General features: G+C 51.5%; 1 protein-coding gene across 3 annotated transcripts in view; it reads right to left on the bottom strand.

Moving 5' to 3' along the window:
* Positions 1-27,943, bottom strand: part of LOC122167425 (protein CEPU-1) — a 244,273-nt gene that overhangs the window by 32,697 nt on the left and 183,633 nt on the right. For all 3 annotated transcript variants that reach the window (XM_042832016.1, XM_042832015.1, XM_042832017.1), the window contains one exon: positions 7,254-7,486. In XM_042832016.1, coding sequence (XP_042687950.1) covers positions 7,254-7,486 — 233 coding nt within the window. The remainder of the gene's footprint in view (positions 1-7,253; positions 7,487-27,943) is intronic.

The raw sequence follows: 27,943 nt of genomic DNA, 5'->3' as shown, positions 1-27,943 counted from the left end.
AGGACAAACAAGGAATTAGAGAGGTGGTCAGAGTCCAAATACCCATGGATGGAAACCAAATGCTGATGCGTGAGGGGAGCCAAGCAGCTGCCTTGCGGAGCGGGCCCAGATTTGCACTTGAGATGGAGAAATGTGGGCAGGCGGGCAGCACCGTGCCCAGGCTCCAAATGTACAGAGCGGGGTTGGCCAGGACCTGCTGACCAAGGAGGGGGAGAGCAGAAGGTCTTGGAGCAGTGAAACCTGCCTTCCACGCCAGGATGCTCTCCTGACGTGCAGGAGAGGGAATGGGGGTGGTAACTGTGGGGTAGCAGCAAGCACACTGGGCATCACTGCCTGCCAGGCATGGTGACAAAGCGAGCGCACAGCGAGCATCGAGGGATGCGACAGGGATGCGGGGACAGAGCAGCAGCTCTGACTCCCTCCCCTGGAGCTGGGAGCAAATTGCACTCGGTGTGCATGGCATCGGGATGCTGTCCTTCTGCTGCATGCTGCAGATCAAAGATGCATCCTGCTATAAGTGCATCCAAACCCTACAGATTCGTCCATGCCCCCAAAATGCATCCATGACCTACAAATGCATTCAAACCCTGCAAGTGCACTCAAGCCTTACAAATGCACCCAAGTCCAGCAACTGCACCCAAATTGTACAAGTGCACTCAATCTGTGCTAGGGCCTCAAAGCACTTTTTCAGATTTTGGGTTCTCCTTCAAGAAACTGAAGATACTGAATCCCACTGCTGCCATGCCTGGTGCTGCACAAAACGCTGATGCCCTGTGCTGAGCTGCAAAGCACCCCCTGAAATGACCACCACTACAATACCAAATACCCTGCAGTAGCTCTCCCTCCCTCCCTGTCCCCCTGTCCCACCTCTTACTCTATGCCCACCCATCTCCACCCCAGAAACAGGGTGAGCTTTCCTCATGCTCAAAAGTCAGGAAGTGTTTTTTGTTGGTCCTTTCCCCATGCCCACCCAGGCAGTGGTGGGTGCTGCCTTGGGTGCACAGGGCTCACCCATAGGTGAAGGAGGAGGGGAGCTGCAGCCCGCTGGATGCAACCAGCGTGGCTCAGGATGCACAAGGCTGCACCCATTGCATCCCATCCCCTTGGGCAAACCCAGCGTCACAAAGTTTGGGGACTCAGGGTAAGCCCTCCCAGAATGGCTCACTTAGTTACAGGTGCTCAGCTCTCCCCAGTGCCCTTGGATGGAGCCCCTCCATCACCGCCGCGTGCCGGGTTGCCTGCCTGGCCCTGCGGCACGGCCATAATTTGTAGCTTGTGCTGGGATCCTTCACGATGAAAGATGACATATAAATATAAAACGTTATCGCTCCATAACAGCCACATGCTATAAAACGCCGGGCAGAAGGATCTGGAACTAGATGGAGGCAGTGCTTTAAATCCTTCCCCGCAGAGTTACTACCGCTAAAACAACAGCCCTGCTCCAAAGAGCTCCAGCACAGAGGGAGGAGAAGAAAGGCTGCGATAACGACACCCGATCGCAGAGTTGGGTGAACAGAGCGACTTCACAGCACAGTGACCTTCCCTGCCAACAGCCCCGGGAGCTGCAACACGGCCACCCCGGCCCCATCTCCTCCATCCATCCCTGCTGTGCTGTGCGGATGCCTCTGTGTTACTATAGGAACGATACACACTGCTCCCCGTGTTCCCCTACACTGCGTTGACTCCGCGATCGCGATAACAGCGCTGTCACTGCAGTAACGTTACACTGTTGAGGTCTCACTGTTCTCCCCTTAATTTTATTGTCGTAAGATTAAATTGCAATAATGTTATTGAGCTGCCATTAGCGTTGCCATGGTAACAATAGCATTAAGGCAGCGCTATCGCGTTACAGCGGTCCTACCGCTCCGCCGCAAATATTTTAACGTAGTAAAACAAAAGAGATGACTGCAGTAACATTCAATGGCAGCCACCTCATTAACCCGCCGCTGGCTTTGCCAGGCTGAACACTACTTTGGGACCCGTGCGTGGCGGCGGGGAGATGCTCATCTCCTTTGGGACGATGGAGGATGACTCGTGCAAGACCTTGCAAGACCTGCAGAAACCCAACGTCCTCCTCCGGCTCTGCCTGGGGAGCTGTGAGATTTTGCAGAGCACTTGCAGAGCTGCTGCTGCTGAATGGCTCCAGGTGATGCAGGTGACCTCCCCCTGAAAGCCTTTGCAGAGCATGGGTGAATGGAGCTGCTGGGAGCTTGCGTGCACAGAAAGGCTCAACGAAGAGCAGGCTCTTGCTTTGCAGAGAGGAGTGACCCGAGGGTGACCTGTGTGTCTCTGTGGGAGTAGCAAAGAGTTGCACTGAGCTCGCCTTGCCACAACCAAAGCACGCACGGCTGATGCTGGGAGGCATGGAAATAAAGGGAACTACAGGGTGCTGGGAGGTGGGAATGGCCCCGATGAGATCACTGCATGCCCCCACATACCTGGGATGTCACAGCACTGCGGTGCAGGGTCTGCATTTGCACTGCTTAGAGGAACCTGCTGGATTCCAGTATTAGCAGTTCACCAGGGGACAAAAGCAGAGAAACTACCCGCAGCTGTGATGCACGTGAGGCATAAAAGCACGCAGGAAATGAAAACGGTCCGTGTCCTATGAGTCACTACCCTTCCCTTCCCCTCACTTCAGTCTCCTGCCAATTCTCTCTGTATGGGAGCAATGACATTCTTTACTGGGCATTTGTTTGCTTCTGGCCATACCTGAAATACCATTCACCTCCCCATCCCTCCCACTATTCCCTGTGCCAGTGTCCCCAGGAAGGAAGATGCACTGCAGGACATGCACCCAGTGGAGACCAGCACAGTTGGTCCCTCTAGCAGCAGGAGAGCCTGAAACTGCATTGAGAGCAGGGACAAGTGCTTGGTGCAAGTTCCAGAGTCTGTTTTCCCCCCTCCTGCCCCACGCTATAATTGCTAATTAATAATAATGCTCAGCTCTCAGATAGCGCATTCCATCTTCAAAGACCTCTGTCGACATTACCAAATTAATCCTCATCAACCCCCCTGTGAAGTAGGTGACAATTATTATCTCTGCCTTGCAGATGTTAAACTGATTTGCAAAGGGGTCAAGTGACTCTTGGGGGCTGGGACTGCCTGCCCAGCCCCAAAGTGGGTACCCAGACACTTGGGTTCAACCTGAGGGTTAAACTCCTCCAAAATCCCACTTCTTGCACCATCAGAAGTGACCAGACCCAGTGCCCAGCCCTCATCATCCTTATCCACCTTGTTTTCCCTGCAAGCTGCCTTTGCACAATAGCAATAACAGCTGCAGGGTCTGATCCTCCTGCATTACTGTGTGAGCCCTTCCTTGCTCACATGCCAGGCAGGCAGCAGCAGTGCCCTCAAAAAGTTATTCCCGACCTCCCTTGAGCCAAAGGAGCTTATTGCATCAAAGAAAAATTAATTGGGCAGAGTTCAGGGCTTGAAACAAAGCCGGGGTGGGGCTGTGAGCCCCATCAGATGCTTTATCACTGCAGAACACACCTTGGCAGTGATGCTATGGGGTGGCAGTGATGCTTGGGTCGAGGTGCCAACCCAGTGCCAGCTCCCACCCCAGAGCAGCCCTGTGTCACTTGTGCCCACTGCCCCCAACTCCAGCAAGCTGGTAATTAGTTACCATATGAAAGCAGGGATTTGCAGATTAAGCCCAACACAGGAAGGAGTGGGAAAACTCATTTACACCAAACAAAAGGGGAGGGGTGATTACTTGCACCGGTGACAAAAGAAAGAGCCAGATAGGGGCAAAGAAAGTGATAAAGCAACGGAAAGTGCTAATATCCCCCAGTTGCATTCCCTTTTTATTTTTTTTTTTCCCTGCTTTCTTTCTAAGCACTAAAATTCCACCATTTTCTATCATGCAAATTCGCGTGTCTAAGTGAGATTAAGCTCCGGCAGCACCCGTGCCTCCTTCACCAAGTCCATTTCCAGCACTGAGATAAGGCCAACTTTCCATAATGCATCTTACAAGGCAGTGGGAGTGTTGTGCAGGCGCGCGTCGGAGACGGCTTATTATCAATACAAATAAGAGCTTTCCAGACACCATCCTCCTCCCTCCTCTCCTCTCGCTTTTCAGCCCAGCGACCTGGAGAACAGAGGCTTAAATAGCTGGAGTGCCCCTGGGGAGAGGGAGAAGGAGCTGTGTGTTAAATAAACCCACGTGGGGAAGGAGGAGAGAAGAGCATTACTCTTCAAAGGTCAATGGGGCCAAACTGAAGCCTTCTTCTCTGCCCTGGGTTTCCGCATCTCTCTACGCACAGAGCTCACTCACAGAATCCCACTCACAGGATCATTCAGGTTGGAGAAGGATCACCACGTCCAACCCCATCATGCCCACTGACCGCCTCCCCCAGTGCCACATCTCTGCTGCTCTTTAACACCCCTGGGGATGCTGAGCCCACCGCTCCCTGTGCAGCTGTGCCAATAACACCAGCACGCTTTGCTGGGCGCTTCTCCCCATCTTCACCCCAAACCCCACATGTGCCCTCAGAGTCTGAGCACACTGCTGAAAACAGGACAGCCACGCTTCCCTGCTCTGTGCTCCTGCAGCTGCAGCCCCTCCTGACAAGAAATCCATGAGGAAGCACTGGGATGTGCAGGGGCCACCTCCCAGACACTGCAGACAACACAGGCTCTGCCCCAAAGGTTCATTTTCGGCTCCACGCCAAACAGGCAGGAGGTGGCTGGGAGCTCCTTCCTTGCACTTTGCACCTTTTGCAGCGATGTTGCTGCCTCACATCAATTTCACATCACCGACACCCAGCCTGACCTCACTTAAAACAGTCCCCAAAATAGCAGGTCCAAACTTTGATGCATTCAGAGCCACAGGGCTGTTGTCTCCTTCCTGGGCTCATTTGTCCCATATTAGTGCTGAGGCTCGTTGGCAATGGGAGGGGGAGATGCAGTGATCTGCTATTCCTGGATCAGCAGCCATCACCTTTTGCCTTTCAGGAGAAGGATTTCAAGAGTGACGAGTTTCTGAAAGCCTGACCAACAACGAAAGGTGGGAGAAAGAGGGCTCCAGTGGGATCAGAAAGCAGGTGGCTAAGGGGCAACAAGATAACAACCTTCCCAAAAGCAAAAGGTTGTAACAAAGAGGACATTGATCAATTGTTCTCCACATCCGCTGGGAATAGGATGAGAAAAACTCCACTTGATTTGCAACAAAGAAGGTTCAAGTTAGATATTAGCCATAGCCATACATTTCCTAATTATAAATGTAGCAGAGCAGTAGAATGGATTGTCTGGGGAGATGGCAGAATCTGCTTCGTTAGAGATTTTCAAGAATGGCTCTCACAAATGTTTGCCAGCGCTGTCCCTGCCTCGTTGCAGGGGGACAGGCTAAATTAGCTCTGGAGGTGCCTTCTGCCCACCTATTTTGGGATCTCAGCCATCAATAGAGTCAACCTAGAAATAAAGGCATGGCGTTTCCCTTGCTGCAGCGCAGCCATCCTCGGGTTCCCAATGGCTTTCAGTTTCCTCTCCCCCTGCTGCCACAAAGGACCATTTCCAACGCTCATGTCCTACAGAAAGCTCCTTTTCCCACCCCCATCCCTCTTCTGCTTTTTGTTCTTTCCCCCACAGACCCACTCCATCCAGAAGCTCCATGAGGGATGATGAGCTCCAAGCTCTCTCCATACGGACATCCCCTCACACCTGGGGGCAGGAGGGATGCACTCGTCTTTAATTGGGGTCACTCCAGCAATCCTCCCTTTGAGGAGGCTCACCTCCATGCACCCTGCTGCAGAACACACTACTGCCTCATTCCACCCAAGAGATGGCTGAGCAAGCCAAGCAATAACTCTTGAAATGAGGGGCCTTGCTTCCAAGAGCCAGCATTTCCTCCAGCAGCAGGAAGGATGTGCAGCACGTTCTAGGGCTGAGACCATCACTGAGTCCTCTGCTCAAACCACTGCTGGGAATTAAGATGTGACCTTTTCCTCCTGTATCCAAACATCTCTTCCTAATGCTGCAGCAAGACAGGAGGGATGAGCCTAGGTGTCTGGTGATACGGGAAACCGGTCAGCACACTGGAATAAGGGAGCCAATGTAAATTGCATCACCCTGGTGATGGGAACTTGCGGGTGATCGACTTTGGCTTAAGAAATGCAGGCAGGTAATAACAGATTGCAAGATAAACAGCAAAGACCCAGGATGGCAACACATCCGCTTTCTCTCCGTGGTTAATGGAGATGGAGAAAGTCCGGCTGTGTTTAGTTTGCTTGATTGCTCGAAGAGGAAAGACAAAACGGAAGGGGAAGGAGGGGGGGAAGGTTGGGTGTGGGTTTTTCCCCCCCATTCTATTCATTAGGCTGTCAATTATGCTCGGGCCTGGCATATTGACGGCGGATTAGCTCAACCCAGCTCTGTGTACAAGACCAATGCCTTTTTAACCCAGCTTGTTTCCAGATCAATACATCCATCAGCATTCGAAAATTAGCCCGAGATGAGATTCCAATACTCGAGTTGGTGTGTCATGCTAAGAGGGCTTCTGGCCAAATCACAGAAGAAGCAGGCAGGAGGAAAAAAAGGGCTGCTAGCAAGGGATCAGAAATTCTCCATTGATCCCCATAGGCTGTCTCCATGCCAGCAGTCCCTTACTCAGCGTGTCCCTACACCTGCAGAGCTGTACCCGTCCTCTCCCTGCTGTGGGCCCATGGGCTCACACACACCTCTGGGGTTGGCAGCCCCAAGGAGATGTGCTGGGTTACCACATGCTGAATCGCCCCACGCCATCCCTCCTCCTCCTTGCAGGAGTTTTAACACACAAACACATATTGTTGCTAGGCACACACACACCCCCGCACAGTACACAAATCTGCTTGCTCTTTCTTTTCCCCCAACACAAATTTTACTTTAAGCATTGCCTCCAGCATTGGGGAAAAAAAAAAAAAAAAAAGCAAGCATCAAAATACAACAAAAAACCAGCAATGTGAGTTTAGCAGTGATTATTTTGGGAGGCAGAGATGCCTGTACCAGAGTCCCATGACTGCTACAAGTAAGTTGGCTTACGTCATAGAATTATTAAGGTTAGAAAAGACCACTAAGGTCGTCAAGTCCACCTGTCAGCACATTGCCACACTCAAGCGCTGCCCAACCTCATGTGGACTCTCAATCCTGGATCACCTACGGTTGCACCAAGCTGTCTTCCAAGCAGGAGCAATAGGAGGGGAAGACCCCACGGCAAAAGAGAGCAGGAAGTCAAAGCGCTGAGCCCACCCCCCCTCAAAGCCCCCTCCCCTTACCTTGCACGATGAGGTGGACGCGCGACGTCTTGGGGTGATTGTCTGTCTGCACAGAGCAGGTGTAGGGCCCCTCATCGTACACATCCACGTTGTGGATCTGGATGCTGTACTGGGTTTTGGTGTTGGCCAGGAGCACCACCCTCGGGTCCAAGCACCACTTGTCATTGCCGGCATAGAGGATGCTGCTGCGGTTCAGCCAGGCCACGCGGGTGACGCGGTTGTCCACGGAGCACCTGTGGGCAGAGCAGACCTGTTAGCATGCTGCCATCACCCTTTCCCAGCCCCACTCCTCACCCTTTTTGGAAGTTCTGGGCACCCAGCACTCTGCTCAAGGCACTGATAGCCAACTAAGCTGGCTCAAGAGCTTTCCCCGACAGCTTCACAGTTATTGCAGATCACAGCCCATCCATTGTACAACCTACAGCCCCCACATTTCCATTTGGTCCTTGCCTCAAACCTCCTTGCTGACCCCAAACCTTTTGGGAAGACACAGGCATCTCCCTGTTGCCCAAACCACTAAAGCAAACTGGAGATTACAGAACCAAGTCGGGCTTTGCTGCATGCCAGCGATGGCGGATAATGTCCTTCCATAAAACCACTCAGCCTAAGCTCCACTGTTTATATTCTCTCCATTCTACTCCATTATTTGTGCACTGGCTGCGATGCAAATTAACTTTGGAGGCACCAGAGGCTCCCAGCAGCCTGCAGGGCAGCAAAGGAAGGCAGCACCCCATGGAAACAGCCTAACTCTTATCATGGGAAGCTGGGTAAAGGGGAACTTCAGGCAGGCAACAAGGAGGTCCCTTCCAACCCCTACAATTCTATGATTCTGTGATTCTGTGAAGCTGCAAGATGTGCCCCCCCCTTGTGTGCAATGAAGCTGGAGTTGGCCTCGGTGGGGCACGATCCCCCCACCTCCTCCTCTTCACGCTGCTGCTGCTCCCCTCCTCCTCGAGGGTTTGTGTGTCTCACGCGGACTTGCAGAGTGTTTACAAGAAGAGCCACACCACCTCCAGTTCTTCTCCATGTCCCGACTCTCCCCAGGAGGTGGGCGATGCCATTATTCCCATTCTATAGGTGTGGGAGGGAGATGCAGAGAAGCGCGCGGTCGTGAGAGCTAGCGGCGCTCAGCTCTGCCAGCAGACACCCGGGGGACAAACCGCCTCCTCTCCTCCATCCTCCTCCATCCCTCCAGCTGCAGAAGGAGCTGGAAAACCACCCCGACCCAAACACCCAACGCCTGGAGGAAGGAGATTTGAGCACCCATGGAGGAGGACTGCCCAAGGTGATGGGGGACATCTGGACCCCGAGGACCCTGAGGACTTGCTACCCCAGCAGTCAGACTGTCCTCCCTCTCTGCTGTGAAAAACATCTGATAAATTAAACTATTTCACTGCTGTTCCATAATGATATGACGATAATAATAAATTAAATGCAAGCAGATTTTTATTATCTTCATAAAAAAAAAGTGATAGATTCAGCCTGGGCTGAACACCAAGAACTCTGCTCTTGCTTGCTCTCAGCTGCTTTACAACTTGAGTGAAACCTTAGAATTGAGTTTCTCAAGTTGAGTAATATGTGGGACTTCACCCCAAAGGATGGCTTTATTATACTGGGCTCTGGATCTCAGTGCTGGCAGCTTAGACCATCGGGGTCTGAATAAAACACATGTACGGATTTGCTCTCTGGCTCTGGCCTGCCCATCCCAGTGCAATGCAACGGGCTCCTGCAGTGCTTCCACATGAGAAAAGGGGTGTCCAGCCCTCTGCTAAAGCTGCATTTCTGGGTGATGGGAAGCCCTGTGCAGCATGAATCCCTCAGACTGACCTCTTTTGCAGAGATCATCACTGAGGACTCATAAGCAGCCTGAGCTAACCATATATATCTTCCCTCTCTCCTCCTCCATGCCTTTTTTTTTTTTTTTTTTTTTTTTTTTGTGAAATGCATCAGTTTGGAGATCCCTGGATAATAATGGAGCCAGACAGTGTGTAATCCAAGCATTCCCTCTATCATATGGGCATTTAAGTGCTTTTGAGAAGCAACGGGGCTCAGGTAACGCATGAGGCAACAGTGAAATAAGTGCTGTCGCCCTTCACAGCACCCGGTCGCAATCTCTTCTTATCACCCAGACACGCTCCTCTGTCCCTGGGATCGGCAAGCTTCAACTTGTTATTTTATTTTCTTTCCTCCTTCTCCAAGCTACCGAGCCAAACCTGTGCCATACGCAGCAGCACAGCCCTGGGGACAAAGTGCTGTAAGCTGCAGGTACCAGGCTCTATTTCCGGGCTGGCTGCCGTGAGGAAGGCTCCCTTCCCCTCCCGGTGCAGGTAAGGCCAGGACAAGCAAATGACTTCAATATGACAGGAACCAGGGCTGCAGGGCAGGATACAGCCTCCCCGTTGCGCCCCTTCCAGCCCACTCCTCCATGCACAAGCACTGGGGTTCCCGTGGCTCGCCCCCTCCTCGCAGCTCTCCCACCCCTCCATCTGCTCCCTTCCATCCCGGGGCAGCCGAGCGTTAAGCCTTTGGCAGGGGCTGGGATCAGAGCTCCAGGCACAGGTGGGCAGCAGAGGCACCGCCGCGCTCCCTCCGCCCCACGCCTGGCATGCAGTGATGCCCAGAGATGCTGCAGACCGATGGATGCTCCGCCTGCCCTGCCATGGGGAGGGAAGGCAGAGACACTGGAACAGGATTATCTGTTGTGTTCCTTCCAACCTGAGCCATCCTACGATTCTAAGGCCCCAGGCAGGCCGGAACACAGAGGTGGCCTCCAAAAAAGATGTCAAAATATTTAAGCTCCAATGAGCTCATTTTCTTTCTCAAGTTCCTTAATCCCAGCTACGTTCCTGCTCAGAAAGCAAGGCCTTCTCCTCCAAAAAGATGCAGAGCAACGAACCTTCTCCCTCTTTGTTTCCCCTATGGGAAATGGAAATGTTACTGACACAATTCGACATCTCCTAAAGCATCTGGGCTTGGCCAACCACCCCACGGTCCACCAGAACCCCAACCAACCTCCATCCCAGCATCCCACCATCATGTATCAAGGCTACAACCACCACAGCACGCAGGCTGGGAGCCCTGCCCTCATGCCATGCTTCATACAGCCCCCAGCACCTCCCCGTGCTTTTGGCACAGATTGCACAGGCAATGATGGCTGCCCAAATTCCTCTTTGCTTTCTCGAGTTTGCACACAGGGATGTTGGAGAGGGGGTGGCCTGGCAGCGGGAGGAAGGAGGTTTTTAATTACTGAAGTGTAGTAATTGGCACACAACATTTTTTGTTGCCTCCTGTGCAGCTCGCTGGTGTTTCAGAGGGCTGGGCTGGAGAGCACAGATTGTCTCAACCCAGCAGGACACATAAGAAATGAATAATGCTAATTAGAACTGAAAAGAGCTCGGTAAAATTAGCAACCTGATTGCTGTTTTCATGGCAATGATCAGGACACCAGCTCCATCCCGGGGTGCAGAGACAGGGATGGGGTCTCAGCACCCACCCTGCAGAAACCCCCTGCCCACATCCTCACCACTTGATGGAGCCTCACACGTGTTGCGCCGTGGCACCATCACTCAGCAGCCCCGATGGCTTTTGCTTTTTTTTTTGTTTCCCAGTCTGATTTGGTCATTCCCAGCCTAATCCAGCAATTTCCAGTCCGATTCTGCAGTTTTCAGGCAGCTCTGGATTCCAAAGCCACCCCTGGACCGACCCCCAGCACCTCCCATTCCAGCATCACTACTGTGCTATACATGATCAACAAAACCAGCTCTCCGCCCGAGGCAGAGCTTCACATCTTAGATTTATTTCTGTGATTATCACATTTTATTGTTATTTATTATGATTAATTAAAGGCTGGGCTGTGAACAGCTCAATCCCATTCCAGCACGGTCCCACTGCTCTCATAGATTTCCCTGTGCTGCTTCTGCTGTGGGGGGCAGCCAAAATTTGGCTGCCACCTCCTGAGCAAAGGGACCCGACCCAGCAATGAACACAGCAGTAATGGGGGGTCCCCACCTCCAGCCCCCCAGCAATCCCCAAAGGCTGTGGGTGCCTTAAGATCAGCTTCCACCACAAAGCCTCTTGCAGAGGTGCTCAAAAGCAGCGCTCAGAAGTGGAAAATAAAAACCTTTTGTGTTTCCCCTCCCAAGTTTCATTTTGGTTGGTGCAGTTGGAGCCCTGAGGTGCCGCCCTTCCTCTGCTCGCACCAACCTGCAGCACATCCCTGCCCTTCAGTTCTGCCCTCTGCAAGGTTTGAACAAAGCTGGCACCTCCTTCCCAGGGAGGGAGAGTTAATGCATGTTTGTAAAGTACCTGATCTCCTCAATTGAAAGTTTATACATGCAAATGATTCACGCTAATTACATTAATAATAATATACCAGGCTCGGAAAGATCTGCCTTGGTTCATTGCCCGGGATTCAATGCTGCAAACAACTCCCAGTACGCTGCCTTCATGGCAAATGCCAAAGAAACAGGAGGAAAGCAGACTGGGGAGGGAGGGATGGAGCCGGACCCCCCCTGCAGTGTGCTGGGGGGCACAGAGCCGGGCACGGAGCAGCCCCAGCCCTGGGAGATGCTGGTGCAGAGCAGCAGGTCACAATGCAGCAAGCAGAGACGGCGTGTCTGCAAAAGTCTTTCTCTCTCTGCAATGCAGCAGTGCACCAGCACCTTTCCAAGTCCCCTGCTCCCCTGCTCGGCTCATCCAGCCTTTCTATTTATCCTCCTATTGTCTCTGCTAACAACGGGGCTCTGCACATCTACAGCATCTTCCGTCTCAGAGGAGTGTGTGACAAAGCAGCCGTGCAGGCAGCACGCAGAGGACACGTGTCCCAAACCCAGTCCCTGTCCCCGAGGCTGGGGCTCCTGGCCCATCTGCTTTGGGTGCCCTCCAAAAGTGCTGATGCTGCCAGGGGGTGACGCCAGCACCGAAATGCGTGGAGGCAGCTGTGCGGGGACATGGCTGGGTTACTAATGAGGTGCTGCCCCAACAGGGAGCTCCAGCAATGAGCTCGGGGCCTCCTGCAAGCTGCGGACCTTTTGTTGCTGCTGATTTTCTCCCTTTTTCCTTTTTTTTTTTTTGGCAGAGTAGGTGAACTATTGCTCGGGGCTCCTGGATGCCAGCAGGCAAACAACCACAGACAAAAGCCACCCCTTCCCCAGAGGTCTTCCAGAGGTACCTACAAAAGGGACAGCATCACCCCACACCGGGTCTGCAAGCCGGAGAGGACTCAAAAGGACTCATGGGAAATGATGCACGAAGAAAAGAACTCCCTAATGATCTCATCACCTCCCTGCCAGCATCGCACGACAGTTAAACTCCATGACATTACGTCTCCTCCCATTCCCCATCCCTCCGTTCCGTGCCTCCTGCTCACCCCACAGCCAGGATGTGGGATGCCCGCAGTGCACGGAACCAAAGCCTGGGCTGGGGGGGACGCCGTGCAGAGCACCCCAAGCCTTGCATCCCCCGCTGTTGGCCCCACAGAGCTTCAGAGCTGCCGGCAGCCTGCTGGGGAAGTTCTTCGGCGCTGCACTCCCAGCAGTTAGCGCTGATCCCCAGCGCTGAACTCGCTCAATTATGAGCTGTGCCCCCGGAATAAATCCTGCTTCTGCTTTGTGCAATTGACACTAATGGCCCAGGAATAAAGTGAAGCCATCTACCCCAACGGTCTGCAAAGAAGCGCATTTAACTAAGCACACAGGCAAGGGACTGCTGGGCTTAACTGCACTGAAAATGTATTCGAAAGGAAGCGATGCACTTAACTTATTACAAGTGGAAAATTATCACTAAAGTGGCTTTTCCACACAAGCTGAGGCACAAAACAGGAGCGGCGAGGGGTGAGCCGGGGCTGTGAGCAGAAGGATGCTGCTGGGGGCAAACGGAGCAAAGAGAGTTGCAAACAAAGACTAGAGGTGGGCACAGCACATGGAAACTTGCATGGAGAAGAGCTTGAGCTCTGGTGTTGGGTTTTCAACAGACAACAAGTCCACCCAAAGGCCTAAAACAAAAGAGGGGCGGAGTGAAAGGACCCTCCCCAGCACAGATGCCCTCCCCCTCCCTCCCCTTAAGGACATCATCCTTAAAATATATTTCATTTCACAGCTGCATTATGGTACCACAAAATCCTGCGAATCCAATTTAAGAACAGATTACCTCCTCACTTACTTCATTTGAAGCAATTACATGTTAATTTTCATTGAGACCAGCCTAATGCATACCAATCTGATGCTGCAATCTCATTTGAATACTTGAGGGAACGCTAGTTGGGCTCGGGGCTCTGGAGGCTCATATTTAAAGGGCCTCTTCACATTTCCTTTCCCTTTTCCTCCCGGTTATTTACGCTTGTGTTGCACTTGTGGCACTCCCTCCTCCCCCCTCACGGTGTTCCCAAGGGCTGCTGCCACTTGTGAAACCAATGAGAGGAGCCACCAAAGCCTTCGTTGAATCACGGACTCATTAAGGTCGGAGAAGACCTCTGAGATCCCCAAGTCCAACCCCAACCCATCCAACCGTGAGCAGCGACTGCATCCCTCAGCATCACATCCTCAATAGGGCAGCACTGTTCTCAGGTCAAGATCCCAAACAGCCATCTCATTTCTGCATAAAGCAAACAGCCTCCTGATAAATGTGCCCTAATGCAACGTGTCCTGCACTGCAGCTCCTCTTCCTCCTCCTCCTCCCAGTCCAACTGCAGAAGAGCGGCTCAGCCTTTTCTCACTGATGGTTATCACCCATCCCCTCACGCTCACTGAAAGCTTCCCAGCCAGCCAGGCTCATGGTATCGATTGGTGTCTCAGATACCAGGAGCTGAGTAATTAATAATGCCACGAGAATGTGGATTCAGCTCCTGGTTGAGACGTAAAGGCCTGCTGCGTCTGCCTCGCTGTACACATTCCAGTGATAAGCATTCATGTTGGAGGCTGCACCTTAATTAGATTTTTAAGATTGCAAAGGGCCCTGAGACACTTGTGCAGACACCATACAAATGTATATTGCACTGTACTGTAATTAATCCAAGGTGATGCAGAGGCAGATGGAGCAAAGCAAGGCGCCAATCCACAGCCAGCCCAGGACGCTAACCATAACCCTAACCCTCACCATAGCCATAACCATAACCCTAACCATAACCGTAGCCATAACCCATCCCACAGCCTCAGCATGGGAACCCAGGCACCGAAACCACCTGGGACTGCACGTATTTGCATGAGTGCATTGGAAGCAAGAGAGATTCTACCACCAGAAACCCTGCACAGTGCCCTGCATGCCAACCCATGCGCACAATTAGCTCAAGAAGATGATAAAAATGCAATCAAGACAAACAGAGGTTGATTGCAGCTCTCCCTCCCCAAAACGAATCATAGATGGAGAAAATCCTACAGGGATCCTAGGGAAGAGCTTCCCATGACCATCTCCCTGCTCCGCAGCAGCCCTGCAGCCCACAGGATGCTCTGCAGCATGTTTGTTGGCACTTGAGGTAAAACAACAGGATTGTGGGAGCTTGGGGACACGCTTTCAAAGAGCCACGAGAGACTCCAGTTGCCCATTTCCCACTGAACCAACTCAGTCCCTGCGTGAGCCTTTGAAAGCACGTCCTTTATAGTTTCTCATTTTGATGTCACGTCTGTAAGAATATATGGTGGTTTTGTTTCTTCTTCTCAACCTCTTCTTCTTTCTAAGAGGAGATGTCACACTTTGAACTCTAATTTTTATTTATTTCATTTTTCTAGAAAAGGGCTTTCTGACTCCCCATGGAGCACAGAGAAAAAAAAAGGGGGAGGCTGGAAAGCCTTCAGAAGGTGCCCAGATTTAATTTTTTATCAGAGGAACAGAGAGAGGAATTTGTTGATGATCAAACAGATTCAAGTACCTTAAAAGAACGAGACCTCTGGTAAATGGAATCTAGTCAAGGAATTAGATGAAAGCTGTGGAAGATGCTAGAGAAACAGAGAAGATGCTGCAACTGAGCTGAAAACCATCAGTACCGAACTGCTGGAGCAGTGAGAATCAGTAGATTTGTATTTGTAAAACTGAATCGTAGAATTCTGTGATGCTCATGGCACTGGGATGGTGTGCAGTGGGATCAGGAGCGCAACAGACTCAAGAGATGGAGCCCAACTCATCCTCAACCCAAACACCTCCCCAAGTTCCCTCTTGTCGAAGCCTTTAAGAAGCCAAATCCTATTGCTTCTTGAGCTATGACCTGCCTGGCTTACCCCTGAAATCTTTTAAACGGGAAAACAGAGCTGCTGCCTGTTTCCATGCAGCCAGCGGTGAGCAAAGCCCAAGGGTTGCATCAGATTAGCAGCCGGCTCCTCCAAAGGCCTCCAACTTTGATCATTTAATATGTATGCACCGTGTTGGAGTGAGCATATCTCCAAACCCCAGTAAATGTTTTATTAGGGCAGTCCTGGCTTCTGTGCTCAAGCTTTGCTCTTTCAGACTCGGGGGATCTTCTTGCAATGGCAGACATTGCTCATCCCAAAAAGAAGAGAGCCAGCTCGCCCAGCTCCTGCCTGAAACCACAGTGCTTCCATCCCACTGCTGTGAATCTGACCCTTCTCATTGCTGGGCTTGCACCTCCCAGAGAGCTGCACTTCAGATTAGGAAACAGTGCATGAAGAAAGAATGGGGCCAGACAGCATCTCAGCGTCCAAGGGCTCTTATCCAAAGGCGCCGCGTTGCTATCAGAAATACGAGCTACCTCTCCGCCTCCATCTGTGCTTCAAAGAGCTCACAAGAGCTATTCTGGGGGAGAAATTACACCACACGTGTTCTATTAAAGCTGCTCCCGAATTATTTTTTTTTAAAGTATTCCAATAAATATTTACATCCAAAATAGACAAGAAAAACCTAGCGCCGAGAAAAGAGAGGATTTTTTATAGAACTTGTTTCTGCAAGAAATTACCAAGACAACAAGAGTTCCCAGAAAGGATTTGACATTTTCCTGAATAGAAACAGCACCTGAAGTAGCATCGCTTTGGATAACACCTTATGGACAAATGCCACTGAAGCAACAGGAGAACGCAAACCTTCCCTGGGCACAGCAAAACTCACCCGTGGGATTGCTCCGGAGACGTCTCATTGTCTATCCTTTCCTATAGGTTTCACACTAATTTCCACAGATCTCTATTGGTCTTGTCCCTATTAAGTCTGATTGGATTTTTTTTCCATAAAGGAAATTACAAAGGCTAGCAATTGTCTTGCTTCAAGGCATACACGGATCGCCAGCTTAGAGCAGAATGACAATTACCGGCGCGGGGCCGCGCGGCTCGGCGCTTTACGGCACTTTCCACGTTAGCCATGCTTGGAGGCATCAGAACAGACTTTTTTTCACTGGTTGTGAATCACAGCCTAGGTGTCACATCATGCTTATTTAAAGACACCCCATTAACGATCCCAACCACGCAGCCTCCTGGGCTGCTGCAGCTGGATATGGGATGGAGAGGTGGATGGTGGGTATCTGGCAAGGGACAGCCTGCTCCCTTCCTAATGGTCCCTGTCCTAAATGATAAATCCACTGGAGTGGCCCCAACCCCATTCTGCTCTTCCTCCAAACTTCCCTACGCTGCCAATGAAGAGCTTGACCCTATTTAGCCAGATGGCCCTAACTTCCCCAGCACCAAAGCTCCTGCAGTTTTCCAGGAAAATGCCCAAATCCTCCTCCTCCTTCAAATCTGCTCCTTCCTTCCCACCCCAACAGACTGAGGAACAGAGGGAATGCAGAGACCATCAGGGAGAGGTGGTGATTTCACCTAATAAAAGGTTTGCTTGCTTTCCTTGCACCCCCACCCCTTTTCGGTTGTTTTTTTTTTCTTTTTTTTTTCTTTTAAACTGGAATATAAATGCGTTTATTTATAATTCGAAACTCAAACTAATTATTAGCTGGAGGCTTTCAAAGTAAAAATGTAGGTCATGCAATGTTATGTGGGATAATAGCAATTGTTTCAGCTTCAGGAAACGCATAAGTAATGGAGACTCAATCGTTGTCCAGCCTGGCCAGGCAGCAGACATGAGGCCAGCAGATCACTTGCTTGGAGAACAAAACTGAGTACTTTTGCAGTCTTGCAGTCTTGATCCCCCATTGCAGAAAGCTGAAACGCAGCCTGAAATGCACCTGAAACAACCCTGAGGGATGAGCTTGGGATGAGCTTCAACATTCAGGGTTGGAACTGGATGCTGTCTGAGATCCCTTCCAACCCAAACCATTCTATAAATGCTTAGAAAAATAACAAGAAGCAGTGATGATGACGATGATGCTAAGGGTAACGATAATAATGATCATAATAACACAACAAACCCAAACAGACAAGGATCATCTCCAGTCTTGGGATGTAAGGAGCTGTGAATGCTCAACAGCTTCTCCCTGGTGCTGCTGCTGGTGGGCAGCACATATTGAGGCCGAAGTTGGGAAAAGTGAAATGTGGAGTTTACACCTCGGAACAAATGTTTTGCAGCACCAAATGTTCGTGCCTGCACCCAGGGAAGAGCAGCAGGTTGCTCCTCCAGCCCAGCTCCAGTGCCTGAGAGAGCACGCATAGCAAATGTAACCTACTTGCAGCCAACTGTGATCAAGGCAGAAATGGAAAGGTTGCCAATTGAAAACGGAGAGTGATTTCAAAGAACAAAGAAATCTGTGGACATTGTTTGATTGTGCATATTCTGCAGGAGGAAGGAAAAAAAAAAGAGAGAGTGAGAGCGACTAAAAATAGGCAGGATGCTGTGAGCTGCAGATCCTCAGCCAGCAAAGGCATCGGAGTTACACGGCTTTACCCATGCAGCCGTCATTGTTGCTGAGTTCTGATCTGTATTTAAACTTGCATAAGGTTTTATTTTCCTGTGGAAGTACAAGAATCTCTCCCCATCTTGGAGCTCATCTCTCCTAAAGCAGCTCACATGATGATCATCAAAAATAAGCCCTCCAAGCCTAAGCTCACTAACATTCATTTCTCTGCTGCTAATGCCGGACTTCTTACTGTTAATCCTTAAATATATCCCTAAATAAGAATGACAGCACCTGAAGCACCTAACAGCCCCATATCACAAACAGAGACAGCTTCTGCATTTCTAATTTAGCTTGCCACGAGAGCTGACACTAATCCCAGATCCTGAGTCCCAAATATCTCCAGCGTAAATGCCATCACCTTGCTCACCTTGACGTCGCACAGCATCCTTCAGCTCTCCTTGTCCTGCACAACTTTCCCAACTGCTTTTTCCATTTCTCTGTGCAGGAGCTGACCCCCAGCAGCCACTGAATGCGCTGTGCTTCTTGCAGCCTCAGGATGGGTAAAGGACAGGAGAGGCCACTCACATAAGCCCCTCCTTGGCTCATTTTTGCCAGTCTTTGCATCCTGCAGTTTGCAGATAATCGCTGTCAGGCCTCAACATCCAGATCTCAAAGAGCTCCAGCCCAGCACACAGCAAACTGGGCATCCACCCACCCCCACCAGAGCATCTCTGCATATCTGCGATGCGATCCAAAGCAACGTGAGCAGGGCAAGCACCTGCACTCAAGACACAGGACGAGAGCGATGGATATTTTGCAGGCACTCCAGAAAGAAAAGCGAGAGAGGCTTCAGAAGGAAGAGCTCGTCCATCATTCCCTGGCAGATGTTAGTGTTTATCTCCAAAAAGGCAATCTGAAAACAAAACAAGACTACGAGGATGTGCAGCAATCTGCTGCCAAGCAGGCACCAAACCCAGTGACTAAACAGTCTTTTAACACAAGAAGCAGAGGGTAGGGAAGGGTTTCAGCTTTGCTCTGCAGGCACAGCTTTAGCTCCAGGCCAATTTTGGGGGCCAGCAGCTGCAAGACACCACCAGCCAGAGGCAATGCCACCAGAGCGGCGAAAGGCAGCAGCATGTGCCAACAGTAAGTCATGGACAGGCCCTAAACTTTATTGCAAGCCCCCTGAACTCTGCCAGAGAGCCTGAGCTGGGGATGGGAAGGTGCCAAGGCATGTCACCCTGCGAAACCTTCAGCTGGCAACGCTGCTGGCCATGGCAGGGAAAGCAGCCCCCTGAAAGCACCCACAGCACCTGCCAAAATGAGCAGGAAGCAAGCACGAGCAGCGGTGCTTCGCTCCAGTCTTCTGCAGATTTGCCCTGTATTGCTCCAGGCTCCCTGGGTGCGAGGTCTTTCCAGTCCAAATTGCTGCAGGCTGTGCCGGCACAAGCTGTGCACATGGCTTCGTGGGAGAACTGCAGTGATCAGAAGCAGGCAACACAAGCACCTACAGCTGCTGGAGAGACCGCATGTCCACGGGCACGGTGATGGACTTCTGGGGGCTGCAGTGCCCCAGACTGCCGCCTGCCCATTGCCACAAAGGGCAACTGAAGCACTCCCTTTACAGTGGTCTCCATTGGGTTCCACGATAGCTTAACACAGTTCTCTGACAGCATGGTTTGAATGGCAAAACGTGCCCCGGTGTTGCTTTCACTGAAAGCCAGGGACTGTTCACTCCTTGCTTGCAAAACGGGAGCTGTAAGGCCTGCCTAGCACAGGGGTCATGGCAGGATTTAGCTGTGCACGGCGTTAAGCACGAGCCTCGCAATGCGCTGTGCTCGCAGATTGTGCAGACAGACGACTGCACCCGAGGCTTAAAGCACTGCAGGGCAATTGCACGGCAGAGGTCTGGTGCTGCTACAGAGCAGCGATTCAGCTTTTCAGATTTGATTCTTATCGCGGCCGAGATAAGCAGCACCTGCAGTCTGGGAGCGGGTTCAGACTTGAGGTTTTTGTTCAGAGCTGGGATTTTGCCTTGGGGCCATCTTTAGCCAACAGTGAAGTGGAACAAAACGTGGAAGAAAGCACCTGGCTGCTCTGGACAAGGTCTGATTCCCCATGCTCACACTCCACTGCCTTCCAAAAACAGAGCTGAGCTCCTCCCATGGATCAGATGGCACACAGTGGGCAAACACTGTGCCTGGTGCTAATTCCACTTACGGAGGATTCTTCTTTTTCTCTTAAGCCCCAGCTCTGAGCCACAGGCTGTTAGATAAAGACTTCAGCTCTCACGGAGGAGAAAGCACCCTCCCCAAAACAGCCCCAAACCAAACAGCAAGGAGCCAACAAAGCACCGGTGAAGCACATCGGGAACCACATCCGCTTTGCAGACATGTGGCCTTTAAGGCCAGAATTCAGGTTTGGAGCCCAAGAGCTGCAGAGCCCCTCTGAGCAGAGCTCTGGACCCTCCCTGCCTTTCATCTGCCTCAGTGGGAGCAATAAACAACTACAAATGGAATAACACTATCAAACAGGGGACGTGAGGAGGGGGGCAGGGACACCATAATGCAGAGAAGGACTGAGATACCAACAAAGGCTTTTAAGAGCCATACACGCTAATTACGGTGTTAAAAACCCATCAGTCAGAAGGGCTGGATATTAAATGCAATTGGCTTGAGATGACAGGGCTGAGCCGGGCTTTAAAAAATTATTTATTAAAACGCTCCGGATACAAATTAATGTTCTCAGTTCAGAATGTATTGTTGTCTCTCCGGCTTTGATCTGAGGAGCAATCGGGTCGGGAGGAGCCCTGGAAGCACACAACCCCCTCCAGCAGAACCCCACATTGTGCCTTTGCACCACGTCCTGCGTCATCCTTCCCTTCAGAGCCACCCGGCCGCGTGCTCGGCGTTCTGCAGAGTTCCCTCCACTTGGCTCCCAGGTCACCTCCTTCCTTTCACTTTATCTCCCTTTTTTTTTTTCTTCTTTTTTCATTTCCCCCCCCCCCCCAAACAATGTCTGTACAATTTCACTTTCGATAACACGCGAGTTAATTAAGCCGTGATCTCCTGGAGACAGGTTGCTACAAGGAGATAAGCAGCGGCTTCTGTTCGCCATAAACAGCTGTGCTCCTGACCAGCTTCTGGGGATTTGCTGCTTTTGTACAGAAGACAAAACAATCGCTGCCAATTAAACCTGGACATAATATTTCCCCCACACTGGTGAACCTCCTGATGTCACCTTTTCTCCCTCCCTGCAGAGCGGGTGAGGGTGCACTGCGCAGCTTAAGGGAAACAAACGGAGCTGCAGTGCGCTGTGCCACAGCACTGCACTCATATCTCAGCAGTTCAAAGACAAAAGTGGTGGTGGTCCCTTGCTTGCAGCCACCAAACGCCACCTGGATCCCATCACACGATGGCAATGAAGATTCAACGCAGCAACGGTGCCCAGCTGTGCCCCACTGCTCCTATCACACGTACAAACACCGTGCCCAACAAAATGTGTCGTTTGACCCAAACAAAACTTCTTGCTTTTGCATTTAGATCCTGACAGCGTTTCAGCCTGGGGCTGAGGAGCTCTCGCAGCGTGCTGTCAGAGCACAGCTCATCAAGCTGGGCTCTGCCTGGTGCCAGCACCGTCCCCAGCCCTGGCAACTATCGAAGCAAATGCACATTGTACACCGAATGGGTGACACCGAGCTGGGGGTCTGCAAGAGATTCAGAGGACAGAAGTGGAGTTCAATGCGTCTCAAAACACCGGAGAAAATTGCTCAATGTGAAAAAAAGAGGAAAATGACCCATTAGAAGTGTGAAGCAGGATGCTGAAGAAGGGAAAAATCAAAGCGAATTCAAGCGAGAGTGAGCAATTTGGCTCTGCGCAGTGTGGGAGACCTTTTCTCAGCTTCACACCTGCCACTACCCAGAGTGAACCCGCTGCAGAGCCGTTCCCATCAGTTCTCACAGAGGACAACACCAGAACAGCAGCACAGCTCTGGAACCACGCTGTGCTGAGGGTTACACACCAAGGACAGCCAAAGCACGGCTGGAAGACGCACAGTGCATCAGGGACACAGAAGAACACAGAGTCAGACTCACTGCAGCTCCACCAACACCAGGCTGGGTGCTGGACCCTGAAACTACCAACATGGCAGAACTTGTGACTGTTGCACTTCAGGATGCTCAATAACCTCCTCTCGGGCTGCTCTGCTGCCGACACAATTACCGGAATATCGCAAGTGATGTGCCAGGAGCTGCTCATTAAACACAGTTACTCTGTCTTGGGGGGGAGAAGAGAAGAGGAAAGGTAGGGGTTCCTTTTTTTATTCCCCTGAATGTGGCTTTAATGATTTCAAATCCCTTCAACCCAATTACAGCTCTGTGTCCTGATTAGGGACTCTGAGCTATTGTGTGCTGGAGCCATTATCTGGCGGCCCATAGAAAAATTAGTACCTGGAGAGGCTGTGCTGGGAAATAAATCTTTCCCTGACATTTTGGGACCAATTCTTGGCCAATTAGAGCACACTTTGCTGTGTAGGTAATGTGTAACCAAACTGCTCTCCCTGCTGAAAAGGCCATGCAGAGAACAAGTGTAATCCATGCAAAAGGGAAGGAAAAATTACCCACTGCAGACTTGTAACTCACCGGTGCTCCCTGACAAGTAATGCACTCCACTGCAAAGGGCTGGCTTGCCCAGCACCGCCTGACCCCAAAGCTGTGTGACACAGAGCAAGAAGAGCAGCTGTTCCATGCAGGGTGGGATCCAAAACAAGACCCCATGGCACACAGGGAGCACACGGCCAAAGTGGGTGAATGTGGAGGGCATGAGAAATCGATCAACCCACAGCCACTCCGCATACGTTGTCCAGCCCTCCCTCCTCCCATCACTGTCCTCTGCAGTGTTCCAAGGGCAATGGGGAAAACGGGGTTAAACCAAACCCAAACCCAAGGGAGAAGATCTCAAATCTCCCAGTTGAGCAGAGGCATCTGCTTCATCCAAAGACTCACAGTGAGAGCTCAGATCAGTGCCACATATCCTCCCGTGGTGCAACTCCAGGCCATCACCTGTCGGCAGGGAGAAGAGGCTAACCCCCACTTCACCACAAACTCCTTTTGGGATAAAAGATAAGGTCTCCTCTTATCTCTGGAAATAACCAGTATTGTGCCCACCGCTCCGGTGCAGAAGGACCGAACAAAGAGAGGAAAGCAGTGCAAAGCAGCCATCAGCACTATCCAAAGCACACCACCCTCCCCCCAAAAGCAAAACCTGAGCTTGGCGAAGCCCAAACCCTCCAACGCTTCCACCCACTGCCAACGCTGAAACAGAAAGCCGAGCTCAAATTGGCACCGTGTGCTTTCATCACGCATTTGCACTTGGTTCAACAGCAAGACAAAGGAGAGCAGCCCTGCCTGCCATGAGCACAGCAGTCCAGCTGTGCAGGCACTAATGGCACAGCTGGCGGTGCGCGCAGCGGTGACAGCAGAGCCAGTGGCTTGGCAAATTAAATTGGTGCCCTGCGCTGCCTTTTAGCACCTTGCTCACTCAGGCACCCGGGAGGCAGCACGCAGAGGAAGGGAGGCTCGCTGGGTTCAGCATGCAGTCATTGCAACACGGGGGGAATGGGAGGGAAGAGAGCGACGCATCTGCACGGCGGGGTCGGGTTAATGTTGCGTGGGCATCTTGATGCAACTTTTTGTTGATAATAATACTAATGGCGAGCGGTTAACTTCATCCCTGGTGAGAAGATGATCATAGTTAATGGAATTAATGCAAGGTTTTAATTTGCCTCTCGCTGCTCGGTCCTTGCAACTCCTCAGCCTCCGGCAGAAGTGCCAAAAATACGGCGCTTGATCTTCCCCCCACGCTACACCCATGTAGTTTGCATAGTTTTCACCATCTGGAGGTGAGAAAACCCATTGCACTGAGAACTGGGCAGCATGGGAGCAGGCAGTGTGCACACAGACTGCTCCGTGATGCAGCAGGAGACCTCTGTGTGTGCTCCTGCAGCATTTTTTGGGATGTGCTGGGTGCTGGAGGAGCCCAGCACTGAGGAAATGTGAAAGAATTGCCAAACCAAGTGGAGGATTGGCTGGGAAGAGTCTGATCCAAATGGAGTGGGACAGCAGAGGGGAGGGGGGGGGAAAAAACAGTATTAAAAACAGTGGTGTGTTGCTGAAATGAGATTAGAACAGTAACAGGTTCACTCCAGTGCCAGCTAAATCCCCATTAAATCAGATTAATGCAGATGGTCTTTATGCAACTGACCAAGAAGATCAATATTGCTGTTTCAGTTGGGGAAGGGAAAAAAAAAAGAAAAAAGAAGAAAAAAAAACTTGTCTTCTTTGACCAAAACTTCTCATTGATTACAAACACAGCCCCCACCAGGGCTGCCTGGCTCACAATTACCTCCAATGGGGCTGTGAGAGGAAAACCTTTGGGGAGGTCCATTCTCATCCTGTGTTCACACTCCTTAGGGCCAAGGGAGGCTTTCCAGTGGGCCGGGAGCTCAGAGCTTCTCAGCCACTGATGTTTCCTAGTATTTCAGTTCATGGTAAACCCACTCCCCACTTGTTGCAGCAGAATCAGCCTCCCTGCATGAGCCTTAGCCTTCCTGAGCCCTCCCAGCACCAAGGAGTTAGAGAACGAAAGGAAAGGGAAAAAATGCAAGAGAGAGAGGGGAGAGAGAGCAGGAAGACACGGGGATAATTTTCTCCAGGAGCCATTATCCAGTGGCCTATAGCAAAATTAGCACCTGGAGAGGCTGCGCTGCGATATAAATCTTCCCGTGACATTTCAGGACCGGTTCTCCACCAATTAGAGCACACTCAGTTACACTGCTAATGCACAGCTCAGGAGGGCTCAGCATGACAAAGGGCAGTCCCAGGGGGTGCAGAAATCTATCAGGACTTGGAAGAGAAGCAGCACTGCTTTGGGTGCAGCGGAGTTGGGGGCGTAAAGCTTTTCTGCTTGCAACTCCACAGCATCGCCAGGGGTCTGCACCCAGCGATGTGCCACGCAGCAGAGAACTGCTCAACATCCACCCAAGAGCTCTGGCCTGAGCACCCAGCAGCCCTCGCCCTGCTCTCACCATGAGGGATGGGTGAGAGGCTCAGCACAGAGCACCGCTATCACTACTAAGTTCCAGTTTGACAACAGGAGAAGCACCGGCATCTTTCCGCAAGCGCACGGATTCACACAGCCTTTTTTTTCCCCATTTTTTATCCTAAATCCTTGCATGCAAAACAATCCTTCGCAGCAACCTTTCCGCTTGCATTTGCTTTCCATCAGCTGCAGATCTGAGCGCTGAAAAGCAAACAGAGGACTGTTTTGATTTTGCTGAGGCAAAGGGGCGAAATCCACTCCAAGCATTTTTCCGGATTTTAAACCCGGTGACATTTGGAGATGTTCTGTTTGCGAGCTGAACCCGAATGATTTTTGGAAGCACCGCTTCCAACCTCACCGTCTCATTTTTCTGCACCATTTGCTCTGCCCTCTGGAAGAACCACTCTGCTCCATCACCATCCCACCCGTGGGAGCACTCTGTCTGCATCACCGCGCTCACTCTCTGAAGCTGTTCCATTTTCCCCCGTTTGTCACCTTGCAGAACCACCTGCAGGACGGTGCTGCCATCCCCCACAGAGTCACACAGCTTGGGAATCCCACTGTGCAGCAGGTAGAGCCGGGCTGGGCCGTGAGGGGTTAATGCAAACAGGATGCCGTCCTTCAGTGGAATCCCCATCGGCGCTCACAAGGCTAAAAATAATCAGAAATTGCTTCCCCAGGTAGCACCCGCCTGTCCTCGGGGAATCAATCACAGCATCAAAGGGAAAGGCATCTCCGACGGGCTCCATCACGTGCAGCAGTGTGCACGCTTGGATGGAAGCACGGGGTGCAGTATTCCACAAGCAATTCACCGAGCAGCAACACCCCCTCTTCCCCCCAACCTGCTTTTCTTCTTAGAAAGAAAGTTTTTCCAGCTTTGATTAGGAACGAGCGGCAGAAATCTCAAATTTAATTTAATTAGCACCTCCTCGCTGCCTGGAAATGGCTTTCCTTCAGCCCTGACAGTTTCATCCTTTGCCGGCTTCCTTTGGCTAACATTGACTGCTTCCCCCTGTGTTTCTAATGGACCTGAAAGACTCTTGTTACATACTTTATTTGTGCTCCAGCACCAGAGAAGATAAGACTGAAAGCTGCTGGGGGAACAGGCTCAGATGGCGAACGGCTGCAGCACACCCAGCAAGGGTTGCTTTGCCTTTCTCCCCATCCTAGGGCGATGCTGATTCGTTTCATTTCTTAATTGTATTTTATTTCCAAGCAGCGTGTGTGGAAGTGACAGTGATGCTGGATGGAAGGCAGCTCATGAGTAAAGGCACTGAAATACGTGTGTGAGTGTGCAGAGCTCTGCACATCAGCATCTGAGAGGGGCATTGTCCCATTGCAAAGCTCTGTGCATGGAGCAGGTTAGGCTGGACCAGGCACTGAGCACCCAACGGAGCTGTGGGTGTCCCTGTTCACTGCAGGGGAGTGGAATCAGAGGGTCTTTGAGGGTCCCTTCCAACCGAAACCATTCTATGATTGCAGCTGCCCACACCAAATGGTGCAGGCAATGAGCACACAGCCTATGACTGCCTGCTCAGGTACCCCAAAAAAGCACCCGTGGAACCCTCCTCTTTGTGCAAGCCTTAAACACATCTCTCCTGCAAGACAGGGAGTTGTTACTCTCAATACACACTAATGGCAGTGAGCTTATGGGCATGGTCAGCTTGGACAAACACACACAGTGTGGATGCACACAGAACATGCCACTGTGGCTGCTCTTTGGTTCAGCTGTGCAAAGAATTGTTTTCAGAGAAATGAAATGGACCTCTTGAGCATCTCTGCCTCTGTTTAGAAGAGGTCTGTGGAGCTGCGCGCTGCCTGGAGGAACTGCTGGTGTCTGATGGGAGCACTGCAATTCTATGGGAAACAAACCGAGTATTTACAACTGTCTGCTGTCAGAGAAAAGAGAAAGGGAAAAGAGAAACAAATCCCACTTGGCTGCGCCCTTGTCTCCCACAGGCTGCCATGTGCCCCCAGTTGACACTGGGCTGGCACGTGGAAGCATGTGCTCAGTGTAGCAGTGACAGCACTGCTGCTGACATTGGTGCTGGGAACAGATGGCACTGAGGAGCAGCACGGCATGCAGGCTGGGGGCTGCACCTCACCACGATGCAAAGGCAACCCCAACCCCTCCTCACGGCTCCCTTTGCTAACAGCCACAACAGCCCTTACCCCCACCCAGCTCTGGTGCTGCTTTGCCCATCTGCACCCATCCCATCCCTCCCACCTCCATCCGGTTCTCAGCTTCAGGGACTCTCGTTCTTGATGCTGCCCCTACACAGGAGACGTAGTGATGGGAACTTCCAATATATGGAAGCACAGACACAGCCCACAGGACACAACCCCATCCCTCACCCTCCTCCAGCTGCCTGCAGGCATTGCTTGCTGCCTCCCCCCCTTGCTGCCCAGCACCTCTCCCAGCCCTCGCCGCGCTCTCCTGGTGACAACGCTCCCATCACCCATTGTCCAAGCACATCGCCACATACTCAGCCTTGCACTTCCTAAATATAATTTGCTACCTAGCAATTAGCAAGTACAGCGAGCAGGACTGGAGCTGTATTGACTAACAAAGCCCACACAGTCGGAACGCAGCCCAAACAAATCAATGGCATATTTAGCCAAATAAACCGCTTTGCAAGATGATGGCTCCAAGGTCTGCTCGCATCCACTGGCCTGGATGTGTGTGCACTGCTGCAATACCCCACAGTTTGCAGCCTGAATGGTTTCTAACAGCATGCAGCAAAGCACACCTATGGATCTAACTTCCAACTCAGCAGGGGGTTAAACCATGACGTCCAAAAACTCTATTTCAGCTTACATTATTTCATGTCTCTGCCCACTTACGCTCAACAAGAACGTGGCCTCAGGTGTTGGG

Source organism: Centrocercus urophasianus, unplaced genomic scaffold, assembly GCF_019232065.1.
Source record: "Centrocercus urophasianus isolate 14NV4802_14NV808 unplaced genomic scaffold, USGS_Curo_1.0 seq_37, whole genome shotgun sequence".
Taxonomy (NCBI): Eukaryota; Metazoa; Chordata; class Aves; order Galliformes; family Phasianidae; genus Centrocercus; species Centrocercus urophasianus.
This window is presented reverse-complemented; position numbering and strand designations above follow the sequence as displayed.